At 40.7% G+C, this 18162-nt stretch overlaps 2 protein-coding genes across 5 annotated transcripts in view; both read right to left on the bottom strand.

The window, feature by feature from the left end:
- Positions 1 to 2002, bottom strand: part of prkar2aa (protein kinase, cAMP-dependent, regulatory, type II, alpha A) — a 41594-nt gene extending 39592 nt beyond the window's left edge. Inside the window, exons 1-2 of one of the 2 annotated variants that reach the window (XM_041053983.1) lie at positions 1344 to 2002; positions 147 to 426 (exon numbers count right to left, since the gene is read on the bottom strand). In XM_041053983.1, the coding sequence (XP_040909917.1) occupies positions 147 to 393 (247 nt within the window). In that variant the 5' untranslated portion in view covers positions 394 to 426; positions 1344 to 2002. Of the gene's footprint in view, positions 1 to 146; positions 431 to 1343 lie in introns of both variants that reach the window. The other variant, XM_041053974.1, reaches the window with a different exon arrangement.
- An 8912-nt stretch (positions 2003 to 10914) lies between these two features.
- mgll (monoglyceride lipase) overlaps positions 10915 to 18162 on the bottom strand; it is a 31680-nt gene continuing 24432 nt past the window's right edge. For all 3 annotated transcript variants that reach the window (XM_041050780.1, XM_041050789.1, XM_041050772.1), the window contains 4 exons: positions 16847 to 16957; positions 16253 to 16342; positions 14060 to 14275; positions 10915 to 12966 (listed from right to left, as the gene is read on the bottom strand). In XM_041050780.1, coding sequence (XP_040906714.1) covers positions 12835 to 12966; positions 14060 to 14275; positions 16253 to 16342; positions 16847 to 16957 — 549 coding nt within the window. In that variant the 3' untranslated portion in view covers positions 10915 to 12834. The remainder of the gene's footprint in view (positions 12967 to 14059; positions 14276 to 16252; positions 16343 to 16846; positions 16958 to 18162) is intronic.

Raw genomic sequence — 18162 nt, 5'->3', positions numbered from 1 at the left:
AGGTGAGAGCTGACTTGCTGCTCAATGGGATTTTTTGAGCACAAATGTGTGTATGCAAATGTGGCAACTTCTTTCATTCTGTCAGTTTCTCTTACACAGACATGTTCAGCACAACAGCTGATGATAACAACAAGACACCAACTTACGTTCAAAGTCAGAATCATCATCTTCATCATCATCCCCATTGGACTCTGTTTGCATCGGCTCCCCATCAAACATCACTCCTTTCCCCGTCTTGCCACCAGCGCTGGCCCCATCCTGACTTCTGGTGTCCCGCAAGCGGGTGAAGTACTGTACTGCAAAATCCACCAGGTCTGACGGCCTTTGTCGCAGCACTTCCACAGTGTAGCCCTGCAGCAGTTCTGTCAACCCCACCGGTATCTCAATACTCATGGCTGTGTGTGGCTCGGTGGCGGTGTTTGCTATCTGTCTGTAGAAGGAAAGAAATGTGTCAGAATTTGTTTTGTTACAGAGCAGGTCTTGTGTTTTGGTACAGGGCTGTGATGTGGATTGCCCAATTGTTAATTTGAACAGCTGACTTTGACTTTGACTATGCCAGTACACTGTGTGCCTGTGTGACCTGTGGATGTTGAGTGACTGGTAACAGCTCTGCATGACAACTGGAATGTACAGGAGCAGACTGGGTAACTGAAGAAATGACCATCAAGTTTGACAGCTCAACAGACACTACACTGCCATTTATGAGCAAAGTCATGTAATGTCCTACATGAAGTGTTGCTGTGTGACACTGTTACTGTGAGGCCACTTTATCTAAGGGTGAGCCAAGGAACACACAGTTCCCACAGCTGTACAGAACAGATATGAGCCTAACTATTCTTAGGGGGCGGACAGATAACCAGTGGCATTCACTGAGTTTCAGTAATATTAGTGCTTGGCATTGTCAGAAACTGAGCTGTCAACTTAGGTGGGTGGCCGGTTGGAACTAGCTAGCAAAGCGGCTAATTAGCTAATACTCCTGTCAACTAGCTGGTTTACGCTGCTTTTCGATCCACAGACAGACGAGCTGAGCAATTGGCGAAACTTGCCAATCTAACTTGGCGTCAACTAACAAATAATCACTGCAGCAAATACAGTCGAGCTGCGATTCAAGTGCAGTCTCACTTTCAACTCAGCAGGCATTAGCTATCGTGCTAGCTAGTGTGCCACCTTCAAGGAAGCCTTTACCGTTAGCTTACGGTACAGTATGGCGCACTGGCTGCAGCGGCTAAGCCACGGATAAGTGGCTGGCTGGATAAATGTTGCCATGCAAGCACAGCAAGTTGTACAGGACCGGTAAGCCGTATGGTACGCTAACTTAACGTTGCCAGCAGTGTGTCACTTACGTGCGATTCTGTCTCCCCGGCTAAACTAGCCAGTCCCCTCCTTCTCGGTATCTTCCTTGTTCTCCCTTATTTCGCCGCTTCTTTCTAGCCAGTCTCTTTGCCAGTGTAGCGACCGTATCCCTCCACAGAAGACACTTGTACAACGTAAAGCCAACGTTACGTTAGCGTCACCTAGCTAATGTTTAGACGGCAGTTCAAGCTCGCCAGCCAGCTGTACAGCGATGCTGGCTAAGTTCAGAGGAAAAAGCACTCGACTTCACCGCTGCAGCCTCTTACGATGTCCACGCACTTGGTGAGGGTGGGACTTGCTGTGGCAGTAGGGAGAGCGGGCTAGCTGGCAGGCTAACTGGCTGACTTGCTAAGCACTTGTTAGCAACTGCCTGTTTTCCTTTGGCAACTGCCTAGCGACTCTACTCTCCTCAAGACACAAGTAAGCCAGCAAACTACTGCCAGGTGACGAATTCTAAGCCTGGCATTGACAGTGCTGCGCCACACCGCCGGCAGTTACAACTCGAAGTACCGACGGAAGTACCGACTTTTTAAAGGTGTTCCAACGATGTGACGGCTAATTACAACGAGAGAAGCCTGGAAAAATTAACTGAAAACACGCTTCCTCCCCTCCCGGCGAGGTACTCCACAGATTTTTACGCACGAATGAACCTCTGGCACTGGCAAGCGTGAGGAGGCGTGGTTAGTCAGTGAGCAGAAAGCGCTTGACAGTGATTGGCAGGAATTATGGCCAATCAGAATAGAAATTTTGTAAACCTGAGCCAATTGGATATAGTTATGCAAGTAGAGGCGGGGTCGAAGGCAGAACATGTCGGCACACTCAGAGAGGGACCACACCCACAGAAGTGGCCCTGTCAGTTTGACAGAGATCTCGTGAAATATCATAGCGTAAAAAATTATTAACACGTTCCAGCCAACGTGTCTGGCAAAGAGGACGTGTTTTGCTGTCACATCAATTTATTGGTGTAATTTTTTTAAGATGAATATTTTGTCCTGCAATTGGTGGAGTGTTCTCCTTGAAAATATGCCTGTGGCATAATACAAAAAGGTAAACATTCATATATAACTGACGCCAGAAAGGAAAATGCTTACCTTTGTTGCACTTTAACTTCAGGAACACATCACTTCAACACAAATTAACTGGTGTTTTACTAAGTGTAGTTTTACAGAATATTTTCATACAGCTGCACATCTGCAACAGAAGGTCTTTCTTGAAGAGCCTAAAATCTCTCTCTCTTCTTCTGTTCCAGTTCCCTTTCTTGCCCTCACCAATCACTCTTTCCGTTCCCTAACCCACTATCCATCATCTTTTCCTTCCTTCCGGCCTTTCAAGGCTCCTCATAGGTCTGTTCAGATATGAAAGCACAATCTGCTATTATCCTTTGTACATCAAATCTTCATGTGACTCTCTAAATCGTATTTCATCTAAGCACATTCATCAGGTAGTTCTTCCTTCTATTTTTGTACACACAGCGTCAGTACATTATAACTAATGATTCTTGTTTCCCATTCCATCCTCCTGCTTTTGTTTACTTTGTTTGAAGCTAGGTCTACAGTCAGTTTTCCACTGCAGAAATGAGCCAGTTGAAGTGGAATGGGGTCACAAAGGGTCGATCTATAGGTACCTATTCTGAGAGGTTTGCTAAGCACCACCAGACTACATGTAGCATCTCCTCTCTTCCATTTCCATTCCTCAGCTGTCACAGAGGTAAAGCCGTTGCCATGGCCACAGCGAGCCCAGATTTAATTCCTCGAACCCGTTTGTGATTGGCCTAGGTCTTTGTTTCCTACAAACACAGAGGAAAAACAGACCTCCGGGCTCCCTCTGCTGGGGGAATAAACTTTAAAATTACATTCTTAAAAAACACATTTCTTATCTAAATATTTTTACACAGATTCAATTACAAACTGTCCAGACCATCAACCCCAAACTCCTCAGAATGAACCACATCATCAGTATGACATGAGCCTCACAGGATAGATGATGGAGGTCGGTTACACTGCTGATATCAATTAGCTTGTGAACCTTACTGTTCTCCCTTGTCATCAATAATCAAGTCGTATGTACCATATGGTAATTAGCCAACAGTAAGATCCATGTACGTGTCTCTCCCATGGGAGTGCATTTTTTCCTGTGGAAAGATTTCCCACCAGACCCACAAGAGCATGAACAAGTGGCAGTCCACCCTTTACTGAAAGTGACAGATGAATATTCACATATAGAGTCGGGACTCTGGTCTTGGCTTTCCTTGAAGTGCCATCCTTTGGGAATTGCTGCTAATGTGGTTCCAGCGAACTCCAAAAATGTCTCAAGAAGAACTGGTAGCCTACATTTTCAGAGAGCACGGTGAGGGGGCAGAAAATGGGGCAGTGAATGCAGAGGCAAAGACAGCAAGAGAGACAGAGACAGAGTGTGTTTTAATATCTGTCCTCTCCAGACATCTCCATCTTGGACTGCTGATGTACAGCCAGTTTTCTCTTTAGTCATTATCAAGTGTTGACATGAGGATGAACGAGGGGAAGGAGGATGAGCAAAGAGAGATTTACTAAGAGAAAACAGAGTGATGATGAGCATTGTAGCATATGCTTGCAGTGGTGTGGGTTGTCTGGCTTGCAAACCTTGTTGCATCTCATCCTTACTTTACCTCATCTGTGCAATCACTCTCCAGTATGGGGAGCCAAATAAAAGCTGCACTGTTCAGACTGAGTATCACGATCAGTGATGGAGGAAAACACCACCAAAGATAAATACAGTAGAGTGAACGTTTGATTTTAAGTGTGATATAAAAATCTGTGCTATGGAAATTATTTCTAGGGCTCAAAATGGGTCTGTGGTAAAAGAGCATGGTAAGATTTTACTACACTAGGATCTAGGCATGCGATTAAAAAGTTTGAGTCCTGAAACCAATGAAAGCCCGGTGAGAAGAAATTTTTGTCTTTTAAATTTTCAGTCAAATCTTTGGTTCATTCATGCCTACCCTGTGTGTGCGGGGATCTGGAAACACAGCTCTTGCTCTACATTCATACAATCCAGTCTGTTTTCAATGATTTCAGTGATGCAATACTACCACCTACTGGCTGTTGGGTGCTTTCTTTTAACTCCCCCCCAACAACCAACTCAACTGCTAGAATGACATGAATCACTCAGGTGATGTTTTCCTTAATCGTTCTTCAGTTCCTCTCATGAAACATCACAGAAACCAGGCTGACCAAGTAACAGAAGTCTACTGACCCGTGTCACATTCCTACTGTATAAGAGTCTGAAAATGTACTTTTGAAACTTAATTTCACTTACAGCGAGAGGTGAAACATTGAATAGATCTGGATCCTAAAAACTATGCCAGTAATAATGGTTTTCTCTAATAACATAAATGATAAATACTTAAATTGTTTGCTTTTAACTGTTTGAGATAGAGGTGAAAACACATAGGATACATAGAGATAGAGGTGAAAACACAATATTCACACATGTTGCACAGAACTTTTCTTTTCTTCTGTTTCTAACTACACAGAAGTTGGACTCCCCCCAGGAGAAAATTCCTCACATAATAACCTCCCCTTCTTGTACAGCTTTTATTGCATTGTCCAAACATACTTTAATAATAAAACTGGATAATAAAGCTAAGTGAAAACATTTCCTTCTCACTGAACCCATCATGAAGAGAAGACATAAAAGTATTCCAGTCAAGCTGAACAGTTAAACAGTCATATAGTTTATTCTGTCAGAGTATGGACATTATGAACATTCTAGTAACAAGCAGTTTGACGTTCAGTGATTCAGAAGTATTTTCCATTATTACATTTTACTGTATGTACATCTTTTATACAATATTTTGTCACACTTGAATTAAATTGTCTAATGCTGCTACTCAACTTATTATACAATGACTTCATCAAATCAGTGAAAGACGTCCTGAAGTTGTGAAGAATCCCACGTTAGTGTGATGAGTTTTGCACAAATGTTTAAATATTTGGCTTTGAGTTAAATTAAGGTTTGGGTTACACTGTCTTTTGCAAACAAAACTAGCACACAGCGCCTAACATCTAGCTTTTGTCACTCGATGGTTGAGTTTCAGCACTGGACCATTCAAATCAAGTGTCATCCAGTATTCAGTAAACTGTTAAAACAAACAACACATTACTTTACAAGGAAGACTTGAGAATGTGATGTCGCAACATTGTCGTCTTTATGTGGTCCATAATGAGATGCCTGAAAAGACCAACTCCCATCTTGGGAGCAATGATATTGTATGTCAATGCATGCTCATGTCAGAGATGGATTTATGCTATTATTCCACATTGTAATGAAAAAATGGGCGATCTTTGCTCCATCACATTTGTACTGTAAGTCTTGCTGGGATGATCATTGCTACTCTTAACAATTCAAACTTCATCTTCTTCAATTTTACATCACATAGCTGAGTTTTCCTCCACAGCCGATTGAAAGGTGATGACCCATTTAAATATTTCTCATACAATTAAGATAGAGATCTTTACCAGTAACTATGATTTGTTTATTCATGTACAGTGTCACATGACAACAGTACAGAGGAAATGCACAGTACAAGTAAAGATGTTAAAATTTTTCTCCAGTTATGCTGTGAATATTTTAATCCTATGTTATTGTATAGATTTTTGCTTCACTGGAATTTAAACCATAGCTTCAATAACACTTCTGGATTGACTCAGACAGTTTGAAATGTATTGGCCCTCTTTCAAAAAGCCTCCCAGTATCTAAACATGTACAAATAAGGACAAGGAAAAGAAATGCAGCCGTCTAGTATATAAAAGTAACAGTGATGGACTCACAAACCCACATCTGGTTCTTGTTGTTTTCTGTTGGGAACCAGTGAGGAAAAATTGATAAGTTCCAAATGTTATACAGTCATTCTGCCATTACAGCAACCCAAGAAGGGCAAAGGCGTTGTCTTCAATGTAAAGTATTGTGTTTATAGATCTTGTGGGTGTCTTTAGGCAGACTAAAACAAAACAATTGTTTAAAGGAGCTGGGAGGTATTTAGTAGCTGTATCAAAGCCTCTACTGAAAAATTCAGAAACAGTTTTTGACCTAAATCTGCTAAGACCCCTGACAGGACAGAAATTCAGACAGACAGACAGATGGACAGACGTAGACAGGAAGAGACAGACAGGAAAAAGACAAGTCGACAGATATAGAAACAGACGCGACAACAGAAAGCCAGAACACCAGAGTAACAGAGAAGCAGATCTGCTTAATGCAGTTCTGCACATTTCAATTCGATCAAAACACACACACTCACGGACACACACACATGCACAAACACCCTCAGATACACATCCGTCATAGTAATAAGGCACAAACAACACTAGACCATGATCCAAAAATAGACGTACATATAACACATATTCTCGTGGAATTTTCAGTCAAATTAATCCGAGGCTTTTGTTTTGTTCTCAGAAACAAGCTGCTGTTGGGAGAAAACCTGATAATTGCAATTTAGTCCTCAAACATATTTTAAACTAAACTGTCTTTGTTCTGAAAAGGTTTTAACAGAAGGTTTTTATGGATGGAGACAGCTACATTAAGTCTCTCATTCATCTCCATTTGAGTGAAAGTATGCTCCTGAAAAGCAAATTTGGGAAAGAAGTACAAAATTTACCCAAACCTGTCGCATTAACACGCTGGTTATTAAGATCTTGTTACAAAATAAAAAACATTTTAAAATCAGATGGTTTAAACATTCAAAGTCTTCTGACGAACTGCAACAAGACACAACAGCGACTTAAACACGCAGTAGTAAAATACTCTCTATGCAAAATCATATCAGAAACATTGTCGTTCATTTTTTTTGGATTGCTGATCTTACATACATACAACCTTGAACCAGTTTCCAACTCAAAAAATGTTATGAGTCTTCATGTGGCCGAGCATCAACAGTAAAAATTACACGTGACTAGTTTATGGTATAAAAAGTGCCTCATCATGATGCGTAATCAATATATAGTAGCCTATACTTAAAATTAATTCCTATAAATACTCTGGACATGATAAATAAAAGATCTTGATTTTTGTATTTCCACCAAGTGTTGTTAACAATGCTATGCTATTATACAGTGTATTACAATTATGTTCAGTAATCAAGCAGTCTAGTAAATAGAAAGAAATCAAATCAGTCAACAATGTTGATTAGAAAAAAACAGCAAGATTTGAATTAGGCTTTTGTTCCAAAATGCTATACTAACCATTTGAAAACTCAAGTTTTCAGTGTTTAGGAAATTATTACACTTTAACAGCCTGAATCATCTATATTTTACAGATATGATGATGAAGAAGCTAAGGTAAAATTCATTTTTTTCAGGCATTTACAGCATTTTGGAGAAGACTTCTTCAATTCTGGCTGCTCACTTGAGCACTGACTTCATTCATGCAAACTCTGCGCTGAACCTTTCCAGTGCACTTCAATCTCTGGCCTGTGCCTTTTAGTCCGGTGTCATATATAACAGCTCTTTGTTTAGAAACAGTCGTAAAGTCAAGAATAAAGAATAAAGAAAAAAACAAAAAACAACGGCCCCATTAACAAACTGACAGGATATTATTAGAAAAGCCCAATTAGATTGAATGGTCTCCTGCCCCTGTTACTTTCTCTTCCTTACTAAATATAGAACTTCTGTCCTAAATAAAAATAGATATAACAGTCAAGTGGATTATTACATATTAACAGAGCACAGCATCTGTACATGGCTATCTCTCAGTATGGCAAACCCTATGGCATACAAATCATGCTTGTATAAGTATGCATGCCAGTAGAAAACGATGTTGGCATAGACATGGGAGGGTTACATGGCTTTATAAGATGTGAGGCTTGTGCCAGGAATTGCACACCTTTAAGACAGGTGAGTAGGAATGAAATATAGTGAAAAAGTCATGGCCTCCTTAATTTCATTCATGGACCACACCACTTTTCAATCAAGGCATGGAATAGATGTGGGCAAAAAACACACAAGTCTACTAGAGAAGAATACAGATTTTGGCCTTAAATCCTCCAAGAAATCAATCTTCGCTTAATTGGAAATGATGTATTTTAGGTACAAACAGTAGACGGGCCTGATTTGAATTTGTTGAGCGTGTGCAGCTCTTATTATTCACCATGAGCCAATGATGTTAATTGTTTGCTCCCTTATCTCAGTGCTCACACAAAAGGGAATCCTCAGAGCAGCAAATGGACAACCAGCCCTGAAAGCGCAACAACGTCTGCTGTACATCCTACACCGTTAATAAACACACAGTTTTCACAGGTTGATTTGGCTGAGGAAAAACAAAAAACAAACAAAAAAAAGCTGCTACCATGGTTACTGACAGCTTCTCTCCTGTCTTTCTCTTTCTCGTCACCTCCATCTCCACCGCTCTCCGCCCCCATAGCTAACGATAGCAGTAATGTGCGCTTATGTAGTCTGACAGGTAGAGCTTTTGAAATTTACTGTTCCATTGGATCCTGCGAGGTTAAATCCACTGTGCTGATGCAGTGCAGCAGGGGTGCTATTACGGGTATGAATACAACTGGGACTGTGTAGCCTTTGTGTGTGCTGTGCCTGCTGCAGCCCAATCAGGAGTAGATTGTGTTTGAAGTGCTTGTCATATAAACCCCTGCAGTTCTGGTTGAGGTGAAGGATCTGACTCCCACTGCGAATGAGGAATACATTACATCTCCATCTATATCCGAACTAATGGCAGTGTTAGCTGATATTTAGTCTAGCGATTTTTTTTTCTATGCTTTCATTTCTTTTTATTTCTCACCTTGTGATTTATTTCTTATTTGATGCATTTTATTTTATCAGGTAAAGTACTTTGATTTGCGCTTGTGCTGGAAATGTACAATATAAACTTGCCCTAATTTTAATGCTAATCTCAATTCATTAATCACTAATTTTCCAGTGCAACTCAGTGGTTTCGCTCAATACCAAGATCAGAGAGCAGTCTGCAAACACCAGAGGCAATAAGAATAAAAATATCAAAGCACATCAGAGCTAAAAGGTGTCTGCAGAGCACCAGTGATTCGTAGTCATATCAGCAGGCCAGCAATTTTAGATCACACTCTTGCATACAGACTCAGAAATATCTACTTTTTGCTTTCCTGAAGGCCTTCATTGTGTTGAGATATACTATTAAGCTTAGCCGAGCCAGCGACAGGTTAAGTGTTGTGTCCCCTGTTAAATGAGTGGGAGCTCAAGGCCAAAAGAACCAGAAAAAAAAACCATCAGCTAAAAAAAAAAAAAGTGTAATTTGAACCTGTGGCTGTTCTTACAATTGACCACTAGGGACAGTGAGGATGGCTGACAGTACAAGATGTTTGAATCTGTAGTAGAACAAGGGGCTCTGTGATGGACAGAACAAAGAGCACTGCTCACCACACCAGCTAAAAAAAGAAGTGACCAAAGGCGGTGAAACAGGGTGACACGGGGTGAGACGGGGAGCGACAGGGTGAGGGTGAGTAAGAGTGAAGAGACAGAAAGACAGAGCAGAAGGCATGAAGCCAGAAATTCATCTCATTTTATCTGTCTTGTAGTGATCACCCTGGTTACTACACATGTAAGATGGAATAAAAAAAAAAAAAAAAAAATTCTACCTCGCTGCCGGCCTGCTGCTGTGGTTACACGTGAGTAATGGTCGCCGTGGATACCGCACTGTGCCTCCCCTATACTCTCTGCATGACTCCCTTTGAACTCTGAGTGATAAAGAAAAAAACCTAAACCAGTGGAATATGTTCCAAAGAACTGCTCACAGTTGTATTTTCTATAGGACACACATGATGTCTGCAGTCAACAAACTGTTGAGACACTAAGTTGTACAAATGTCTGATGCATAAATTGCAACAAACATCAAAACGTTTGATCCTTTTCTGTGTTTGATGCTGAAATTTCCTCATACTTGATGAATAGGCAGAAAATGCTTAGCACACTGAGCAATACCTGTTAATTACAATCTACCCAACAACATAAAATGGCGAGCTCAGTCTGTGCCTGTATAGCTTATAATTAACGGCTAACAAGAATATAGGTTACCATGACATTATTGCTATGGTTTTGTTGAAACTCTGTTTGAAGCCAAGCTTGACTTCAGTAACTGAACATTGCTGACTGGCAGAACTAACAGGTTTATACTTGGAAAACATAGAAAAGGAAATTTGTTGTTTTTAGCCACTCTAACTGCAGGTAGGATTTAGAGGTTTGAAAAATTCCTGCTTCACGATTCCTGGTCCTAGTTATCAGGCATAAAACATGCGTGCTGAAGACAGAATTTTAGAAACACTGAGGTTATGGGTCCATGTTTCACCAAAATTTGACTAAACATAGTCAAGCTTAAATATATCAAGTCTAATGAATACTGAAATCAACCTTATTTTATGCCTACACAACATATGTATGCATCTTTAAACTGTAATTTTTCTCCCGGTAAAAAATATAGGACATATAATCTCCATTGGTAGCAATGCGCCTACATTAATTATTAATTACATTATTTAAACTTGATTATTTCTAACATGGAGACATATGGATTATATACTAGAGGTGCAGAGCTCAGTGGTATTTTTGTTATCCTGTTTTCCAAAAAACTGTGACTATAGCATTGTCCTGAGATAGAGGCTAGATTCCCACTGTGGCCACCCATGCTAGAAATGTGTGCAGCCACATTACTTTAAAGTGTTTTGGAGATGTGTCCATCAAATGGCAGCTGCTATGTCAACAAAGGAGATCTACTTTTGTCCACAGTAACTGAGATGTGTCCCTCTCATTTTCCAGCTGGGCCCCAGTCTGCAGCCTGAGCTCAATGAAGTTATGGTTTGAAAGAGCGACTCTTAACAGTGAAGTCAACGGTGACCTTAAAGGTCAAAGGCCGCAGATAGGAGAGACCTTGTGGCCTCTTGACCCTTGCGCTGACCCTCTAATTCCCACCTGCAGAGAGAGAGACAAAACAGCTTCACCTGGTTATAGTTTACCTCCTCTTAATTTCCCTTAACTATACTCACCAAGAAATATTGGTGAGCATAGTTAATTATAACAATAATCTTTATTTAGAGAGCACTTTTCTAAACCCTCATTACAAAGTCCTTCACACAAGGCAACAACTTCAAAACAAGCAGATCATTAAAAACATTCAGATAGAGTAATAAGCAATAAAAACAATTAAAATTAATTACAGTGTCATCAGAATAAGTTCAGTCTGTAAATCAGGAAAAGCTCTTTTCTGCTAACCTGATTTCCTCAGGCAGTTTGTTCCATAGCTTTGGGAAGACCTCTGCCCGAGGATCTCAGGCAACATACTGACTAGTATTCGACTTGTAGGTCAGATATACAGTATAGCACAGAGAGAGGCGATGCCTTAAAAGTGAACTCTAAAATTCAAGGGAAATTAAGAAGATCATCAAGATAATGATTGTGTCCATTGGTCATTCAGTCAGTAAACTGAGGCGATAGGTAAGTTCCCCTTTGGATATAATAATAAATAAATAAAATGTGTCTTTAACTGCGGTAAGAATACGTAAGATGTGAAATATTTTGCTGGGATGTAGAGTTGAAACTAGTCCTTAGGCTGGGTTGTATTCCACCCATCTTTACATATAATGTCAAGAGAAGAGAAGATTTATTGTATACTGACACAGCCAACTGTGCTTACACTATGAAGATACAGCGACACTACAAGAGCTGCGTGTGTCAAAAGTGGTATTTTACGCACTATATGAAAAAAGCGCGAGGAGGAGGCAGAAGAAGCAGAGGAGATGGGCGTTTGTCGAATCACACAGGGGAGAGAAAACTAAGGAGGTTTTATAATAACAGCTTCGGATACACTGGTGTTGTCTATTATACAACTATTGACACTGTGGAGACAATGAAACAGCTCGCTACCTCTAGCTGATCCTGACCTCTGACCTGTCTGTGAATGAAAGATGAACTAAAAGGAAACATCCCTGTTCAGATGAATAATGTATTACATTGCTAATTGAAGAAAAAAACATGTCCTGTACATAGGAAACAGAAACTTCATTATTGCACTTCGAACCCCAGAATACTGTAGCTTAAAGTTTACTTGTCTTGAGCTGCACTTCAGTGGAGACTAAAGGTAACTGAGATGATGAAAAGGTAACCAAATTTGCCTGCAGGCTGAAACACATAGATGATTGTACGTTTTGCAGGGAAAACTGACCTCTGCTGCTGAGTATCTACAATAAGAAGTGGTTTTCTGTCACCATCATCCAATTTAAATCGGTGGGCTGATTGATGGGTACACAGGAAAGGGTGGTATATTCTTTTTTTGTACAGTATATGACCAGAGGATAAAGTTAGTAAACTTGTTATACTGAGAGAATAATGTCAGTCTATATGCCCCAATCTATTTCTCTGACTAGACATTGGAGTAGTATTTTTATACCTGACTACTGGAATATGAGCAGGCCTCTTGGGACGAGGTCGGCGTTGGAGCACTGACCGGGTTATATAAGTTATAAGTCTACGAGCCTTGCGGTTGTGGCGTTGTCGTGGCGGGAAGGCGCTCTGTGATCCAGCTGGTCACTTCCTTTAGAACGGACTCGGCTACCTCCGGGAGGTCGTGGTGAAGGGCGTGGTAGCCTCCGTCATAGACCTGCAAAGACATTTAGAAACAATAAAAGAGAGCCAGAGACTAGGACAGAGACATAGGATGCATGCAAAAAGGAAGTTGTTAAAAAAAACAGTTTATCTATGATCTAAAAAGGTTATCTGATACCTCCTTGGAGAACACAAAATATAATGCCAGTCTTGGCCTCTTATAACAAACTGCAGTCCAGGTTGTTAGGAGTCAAAGTGGAGAGAAATTCATCATGTTTAGCAAAACCTACAGGGAAATACTATAAAAGAAAATAAACAGATACTTTTCAGTTATCAACAGAATTCCTGATAGCCCTGGATCTGATTTGGAAAGTCCCAGGCATTAGTTACACTGATCATTTCTTGAAATCCCTTCTATCACCTCTCATTTTTTGTCTCTTGTTCACCATCTTTCCCCTCATGTGATGAACCATGCAATAATAGAAGTGCATGAACTTCCTTCTTTACAAACACACATCCTTCTACAGATGAGGAAGATTTTATGGAGGTTAACGGCTTCCAGTTTGTCTGTCAGTGAACACACCCTGTTTGTGCAATCTGAGAAGGTCGAGGAAATGTTTTGGCTGAAGGGTTTCATTCTAGAAAGCAGTATCCGATGATTGAACTTTGTCACATATCCACAAGTATCTTCAACCGACAACAGCTTGTTTTTGGTCACTGACCTACATTAGTGCCTATTAGACAGGTAAACAGCGTTTAACTGGGTTTTCAGGTATCAGAGGCAGCAGTAAACATTTTCAGACTGCTTGAAGTGGTAGTCTCTGTTTCAGTCAGCCACAAAAGCATCAATACTTTTGACTTCCAAATGTAGCAACTTCCCAAAACGATCAACTCATGTTGTTTTCAAGGGTGTTGAAGGCGGTGTTGTGACACATTATTCTGTACTGTTATGGCATTGTATTTAAGAAATGAAGAAAAAAGGGGAACAGTGTGAACAAAATGACACAGTGGTTACTTGATACAAGTTTGTGTCAAATTAATCGTTTCATTTTCTTTGAATTTAGAACAAAAAATGAATAACTAAATAACAAAACAATAAAGATACAAGAAAAAAAATGGATGTATTACTGGGAACAAACCATCCCCACCTTGATTTTCTTGTCTGTGCTCGGGGCGTTCTCGTACATCATCTTAGAGCCTCGGATGTCGCAGAGCTTGTCAGCATCGCCATGCAGGAGCAGGAAGGGCCAGCTGATGGACGGGATCTCCCTCTCAATGCGAGCCGCAGCCCCCATCAGCTGCATGCCGAACGACACTCGCATCCCGCCGTGGAAATTCAGCTCATCAGCATCATATGCCTCCACCTGGCAGGAGACAGAGAGACATAAGGATTATGCCGAGAAGTGGTTGAAGGTTTAGTTTATATGGTCTTTCCCTTCGATGGTGGGCTGCTTTTGATCCATAGTAACTGAAATGTGCATATATCTTTTACCTCAAATTTTGCATTTCGTCACATTTTTCTCTTAATGCAAACTACAGCAACTGTACATTTTTGTTGGACATTTAGAAATAAGGCCTGGATTTTTGTGTTGATTGGCTATATTTAACAAGCACAATAAAGTTTGAAGTTGAATCCAAATATGGAAGAAGAAGAGGTTCCATTTGAGATAAGAGGGTCATGAAAATGAGAAGAATCCTGGGAAAACCATGAGAGTTGGCAAGTGTGAGTAAGACTGGTTAATAAATGGCTGGGAGGGCCTTTAAGGACAGTGAAATAAAAATGAGCGAGAGAAAAACAAAGATAGAATAGATGTGAAACTGAAGCAGACAGGAAGACCAGATGAAAGGGAAAAGATAGTTTACATTAGAGTAAATCAGAGTTGCAGGGCAGAGGACACACCCTGTTCCTTCAACATTAAACAGTTATACTTTCAAGCTCTGTTCGTGCTCTCACATAAGTCACGCACGCAACCATATCTGTTCATGTTGTATGTAAACACAGTTGATGGCCCACTCCAACAGGAGCAGCCTCTCTCAGGCCACATGTGCTGCTGCTTTGAATAATGAATGACTGAAAGCTGAAGCTGTGAAACAACACGACCTGTTGAGCAGCCTGGAGGAGTCTGTGACACCCAAGAAGCACCGTCTTCCTTCCAAACTGAGATATCATTTTAAAAAAAGACCTTTGGAGTAAACCGGACATTACAAATCATCTTTAAACCTTTGTCCACAAAATAGTTCCGTTTTTGAATATAGAAGAATTCTGAAATGTCTTGTAAATCACACAGCAAACAATGGCTACTGTTAGGTCTATATGTTAATGTATACAGGGTCATGTACAGTACATGCACACATATACACATGTGCACAGTCTGTTTTATTTCCAGGGATGGGGGCTACACATTATCTTCAGGGAATACACAGTAATCAAAACACAATGCAGTCTGATCACATCTGTGCACCTGTCTAGTGTTAAGATGTGCTCTGAGTGGGAGAAATGTGATGCTGAAGTATGAATCAAAACCAGCAGCATAGGTATCTATAGCAGGACTCCTGTTAACCTGTCAGCTCGTGTAAATCCAGTTTTACTTTGACCAAACCCTGTTTGGAACCTTTGTTACATGTCATCTTTTTTCTGCTGTTTAGTACAATGACTTTTCTACTGAATCTATTGCGTCTATTATTATACCGGGGAGAAGTGATGACACTATTTCCTCAAACAGGCTGTAGAAAGTAGAGGTAGCAGGATGTGGGATCCTATTGTTAGAGTATGTAACTTCTTGTTTCAGTATGTACATGTACATGTACCACAGTCAATTACAGTTACCACAGAGCATGTTCACAGGCACAAGTACGTGCAGATGGTCGTGTGTGAGCTTACCTGTATGTGTGTATTTGTGTCTTCTGTGGTTCAAGAAACGTGAGTGCATGAACACACAGAATACACTCACACAACCAAATGCACTCTAAATACACACTAAATGCACCTGTTTTTGTAATTACAAGTAACACAATACAGCCCACCCAAGGTATTACACACACACACACACACACACACACACACACACACACACACACACACACACACACACACACACACACACACACACACACACACACACACACACACAAACTTGGCCAGACAACAAAACGCTCGTGGTTTGGAAAGTGTTCAAAGTGTCTGTCATGGGGTGGTCTTTGATCCAGACACACACATGCAAATTTCCCCCTTTTGACCTTGTAGATTGTATTTTGTGCTACACCCATACATGATATTTCAATCTCAGATAACAATACGGCTCAACCACCCAAACACGCATCCACCACCAATTGTCTCTCACCCGCGTCTGGTCCCGTGAGACCCATTTAGACTCGATGGAGCCCAGAGTGAGGCTAGGTAGCATGTGATTCAGCACCTTCGCCAGAAAAACCTGCAAACAGCAAAAAACAAAACCCACCAAGCATTTCAGTTTATTTTTCACACATCAGCATCTCGTTTGTTTTTTTTTTCTCGCCATCTGATTAGTGTTACACAGACATACAGCCATGAAATTTTGAATGTGTATAATTCACGCAGTGTTTCTACTGTTGTCTATGTCAGTGCAGGATTTAAAACACATCAATACTTCTTGTTAAAATGTGCTAATGATTAAAAAAAACAAGCCTCTTTTCCTCTCTTGGAGATTTTGACACCAGTTTTGTCAGTGTTGAGCCTTGAAAATTGGACACTTTGGTTCAGTAAGAGATGGCTAATGCTGCTGAAGTGGTACTTAAATTAAAATAAAAGGTGTCAGTATTATACTCATTACCCAGAGCAGGCCTGAGTGGAGCAAGATGACTGACTCCTGGTACTTACAAAGGAGAGAGGAAAAGAATGGAAAGGACGGCACAAAAGTGAAGACAGAGAACAAGGGGACAAAGTAATTATGTGATACCTTGAACGGTGTGGCTGAGTCTGGGTTCATCTGGACCATCGGCGCTATCAGAACCACTCCAGCAAAATCACTGGGCCTCTCACATGCGGTCAGGATGGAGATAGCACCACCCTGAATAGATGAGGCACAGATGAGGCAAATGAAAATCCATCTAACACGTAAACATTTTCAGTTGTTTAAAACTTGCATTTCAGTGAAATGATGTTTTTTAAAGAAAGTGTCAATTGGGTTATGTTGGTTGCATCAGGTTTGTGCAACATTTCAAACCAAACACTCTCTACTGCAATATATACTGTATCATTTAATAGTGTTGTAACTTGTTTATGTTCCAATAAACAGAAGCCAAATGAATCCAGGTCATGTGATCTGATCAGCATTTTGATTGGCTTTTGTGTGCAACAGCGTTGCAAATAATTCAGTTCCTAGTTTATAAGTTGCAGACAGCCTTTCATTGTTGATGAAAAAAAAACTGCATGATTTTTACATGATAGGAATTTAGCTGACACTTGGACAGAACAAATGAGGACAATGGTAGAATTTGTTTGACTTCCTAGATCTTCAAAGGTTAAAGCAGTGGAGAGGAATGAAGTATTAAATATAAATGCAACTGCTTAAAGGGTGAAAAATGGAAGAATGATTCAGTGAGGGGAAGGCGGTACGTAACAGAAGACAGGGAGTGTCTTTTGTCCTCTAAAAGGAGTGGGAAGGCCTTTGCAAAGTAGGTGTGAGGTTCTGATGCGAGGAGCAGTGGGAAAACTACTCAGAGGTCAAGATGAACATAAAACAATCTGTCTTTTGTTTAGACGGGTCTGGGTTTCCACCCTGCTCCTTTGTTGCTGTTGCTCTACACAGACTGGGAGAGAAATGTGAACGTGAACACACGGCCCTTGGGGCACAATGTGCACTGTGTGGCTGCAGCGAACAGCAGCACGAGGCCACACCTTGGCACCCATGGTGACATTTGGGATTGTGATTTAAATCGCATGATGTAGGGCCATTATAATTAGCAGCTCTGTGGCAGCCAAGACTCAAATCAATTTGCCATGGTTAACTTTGGCATGGTTTCTCTTCTCATATGCAACAAGCGCAAGTGTCTTCTGCATGGGTGAATCTCTGCCCTCTCTCTCTCTCTCTCTCCTTTTCTGGAGACTAATTGGCTTCATCTCTGTTTATGTGAGGTTTCTTTGTCGCTTGTGTGAATATTCATCAGGCTGGGGCCAATGACAGGCTTGCTGCATGAAAAGAGGCACTAAGTAGAGAAAGACAAAACATTTCCCACCAGAAAATCTCACTTTCTAAGGACACAAGAAGACACT

The sequence above is a fragment of the Toxotes jaculatrix genome, chromosome 2 (assembly GCF_017976425.1).
Source record: "Toxotes jaculatrix isolate fToxJac2 chromosome 2, fToxJac2.pri, whole genome shotgun sequence".
NCBI lineage: Eukaryota > Metazoa > Chordata > Actinopteri > Toxotidae > Toxotes > Toxotes jaculatrix.
Note: the sequence above shows the minus strand (reverse complement) of the source record. Positions and strands in the feature narration are given on the sequence as shown.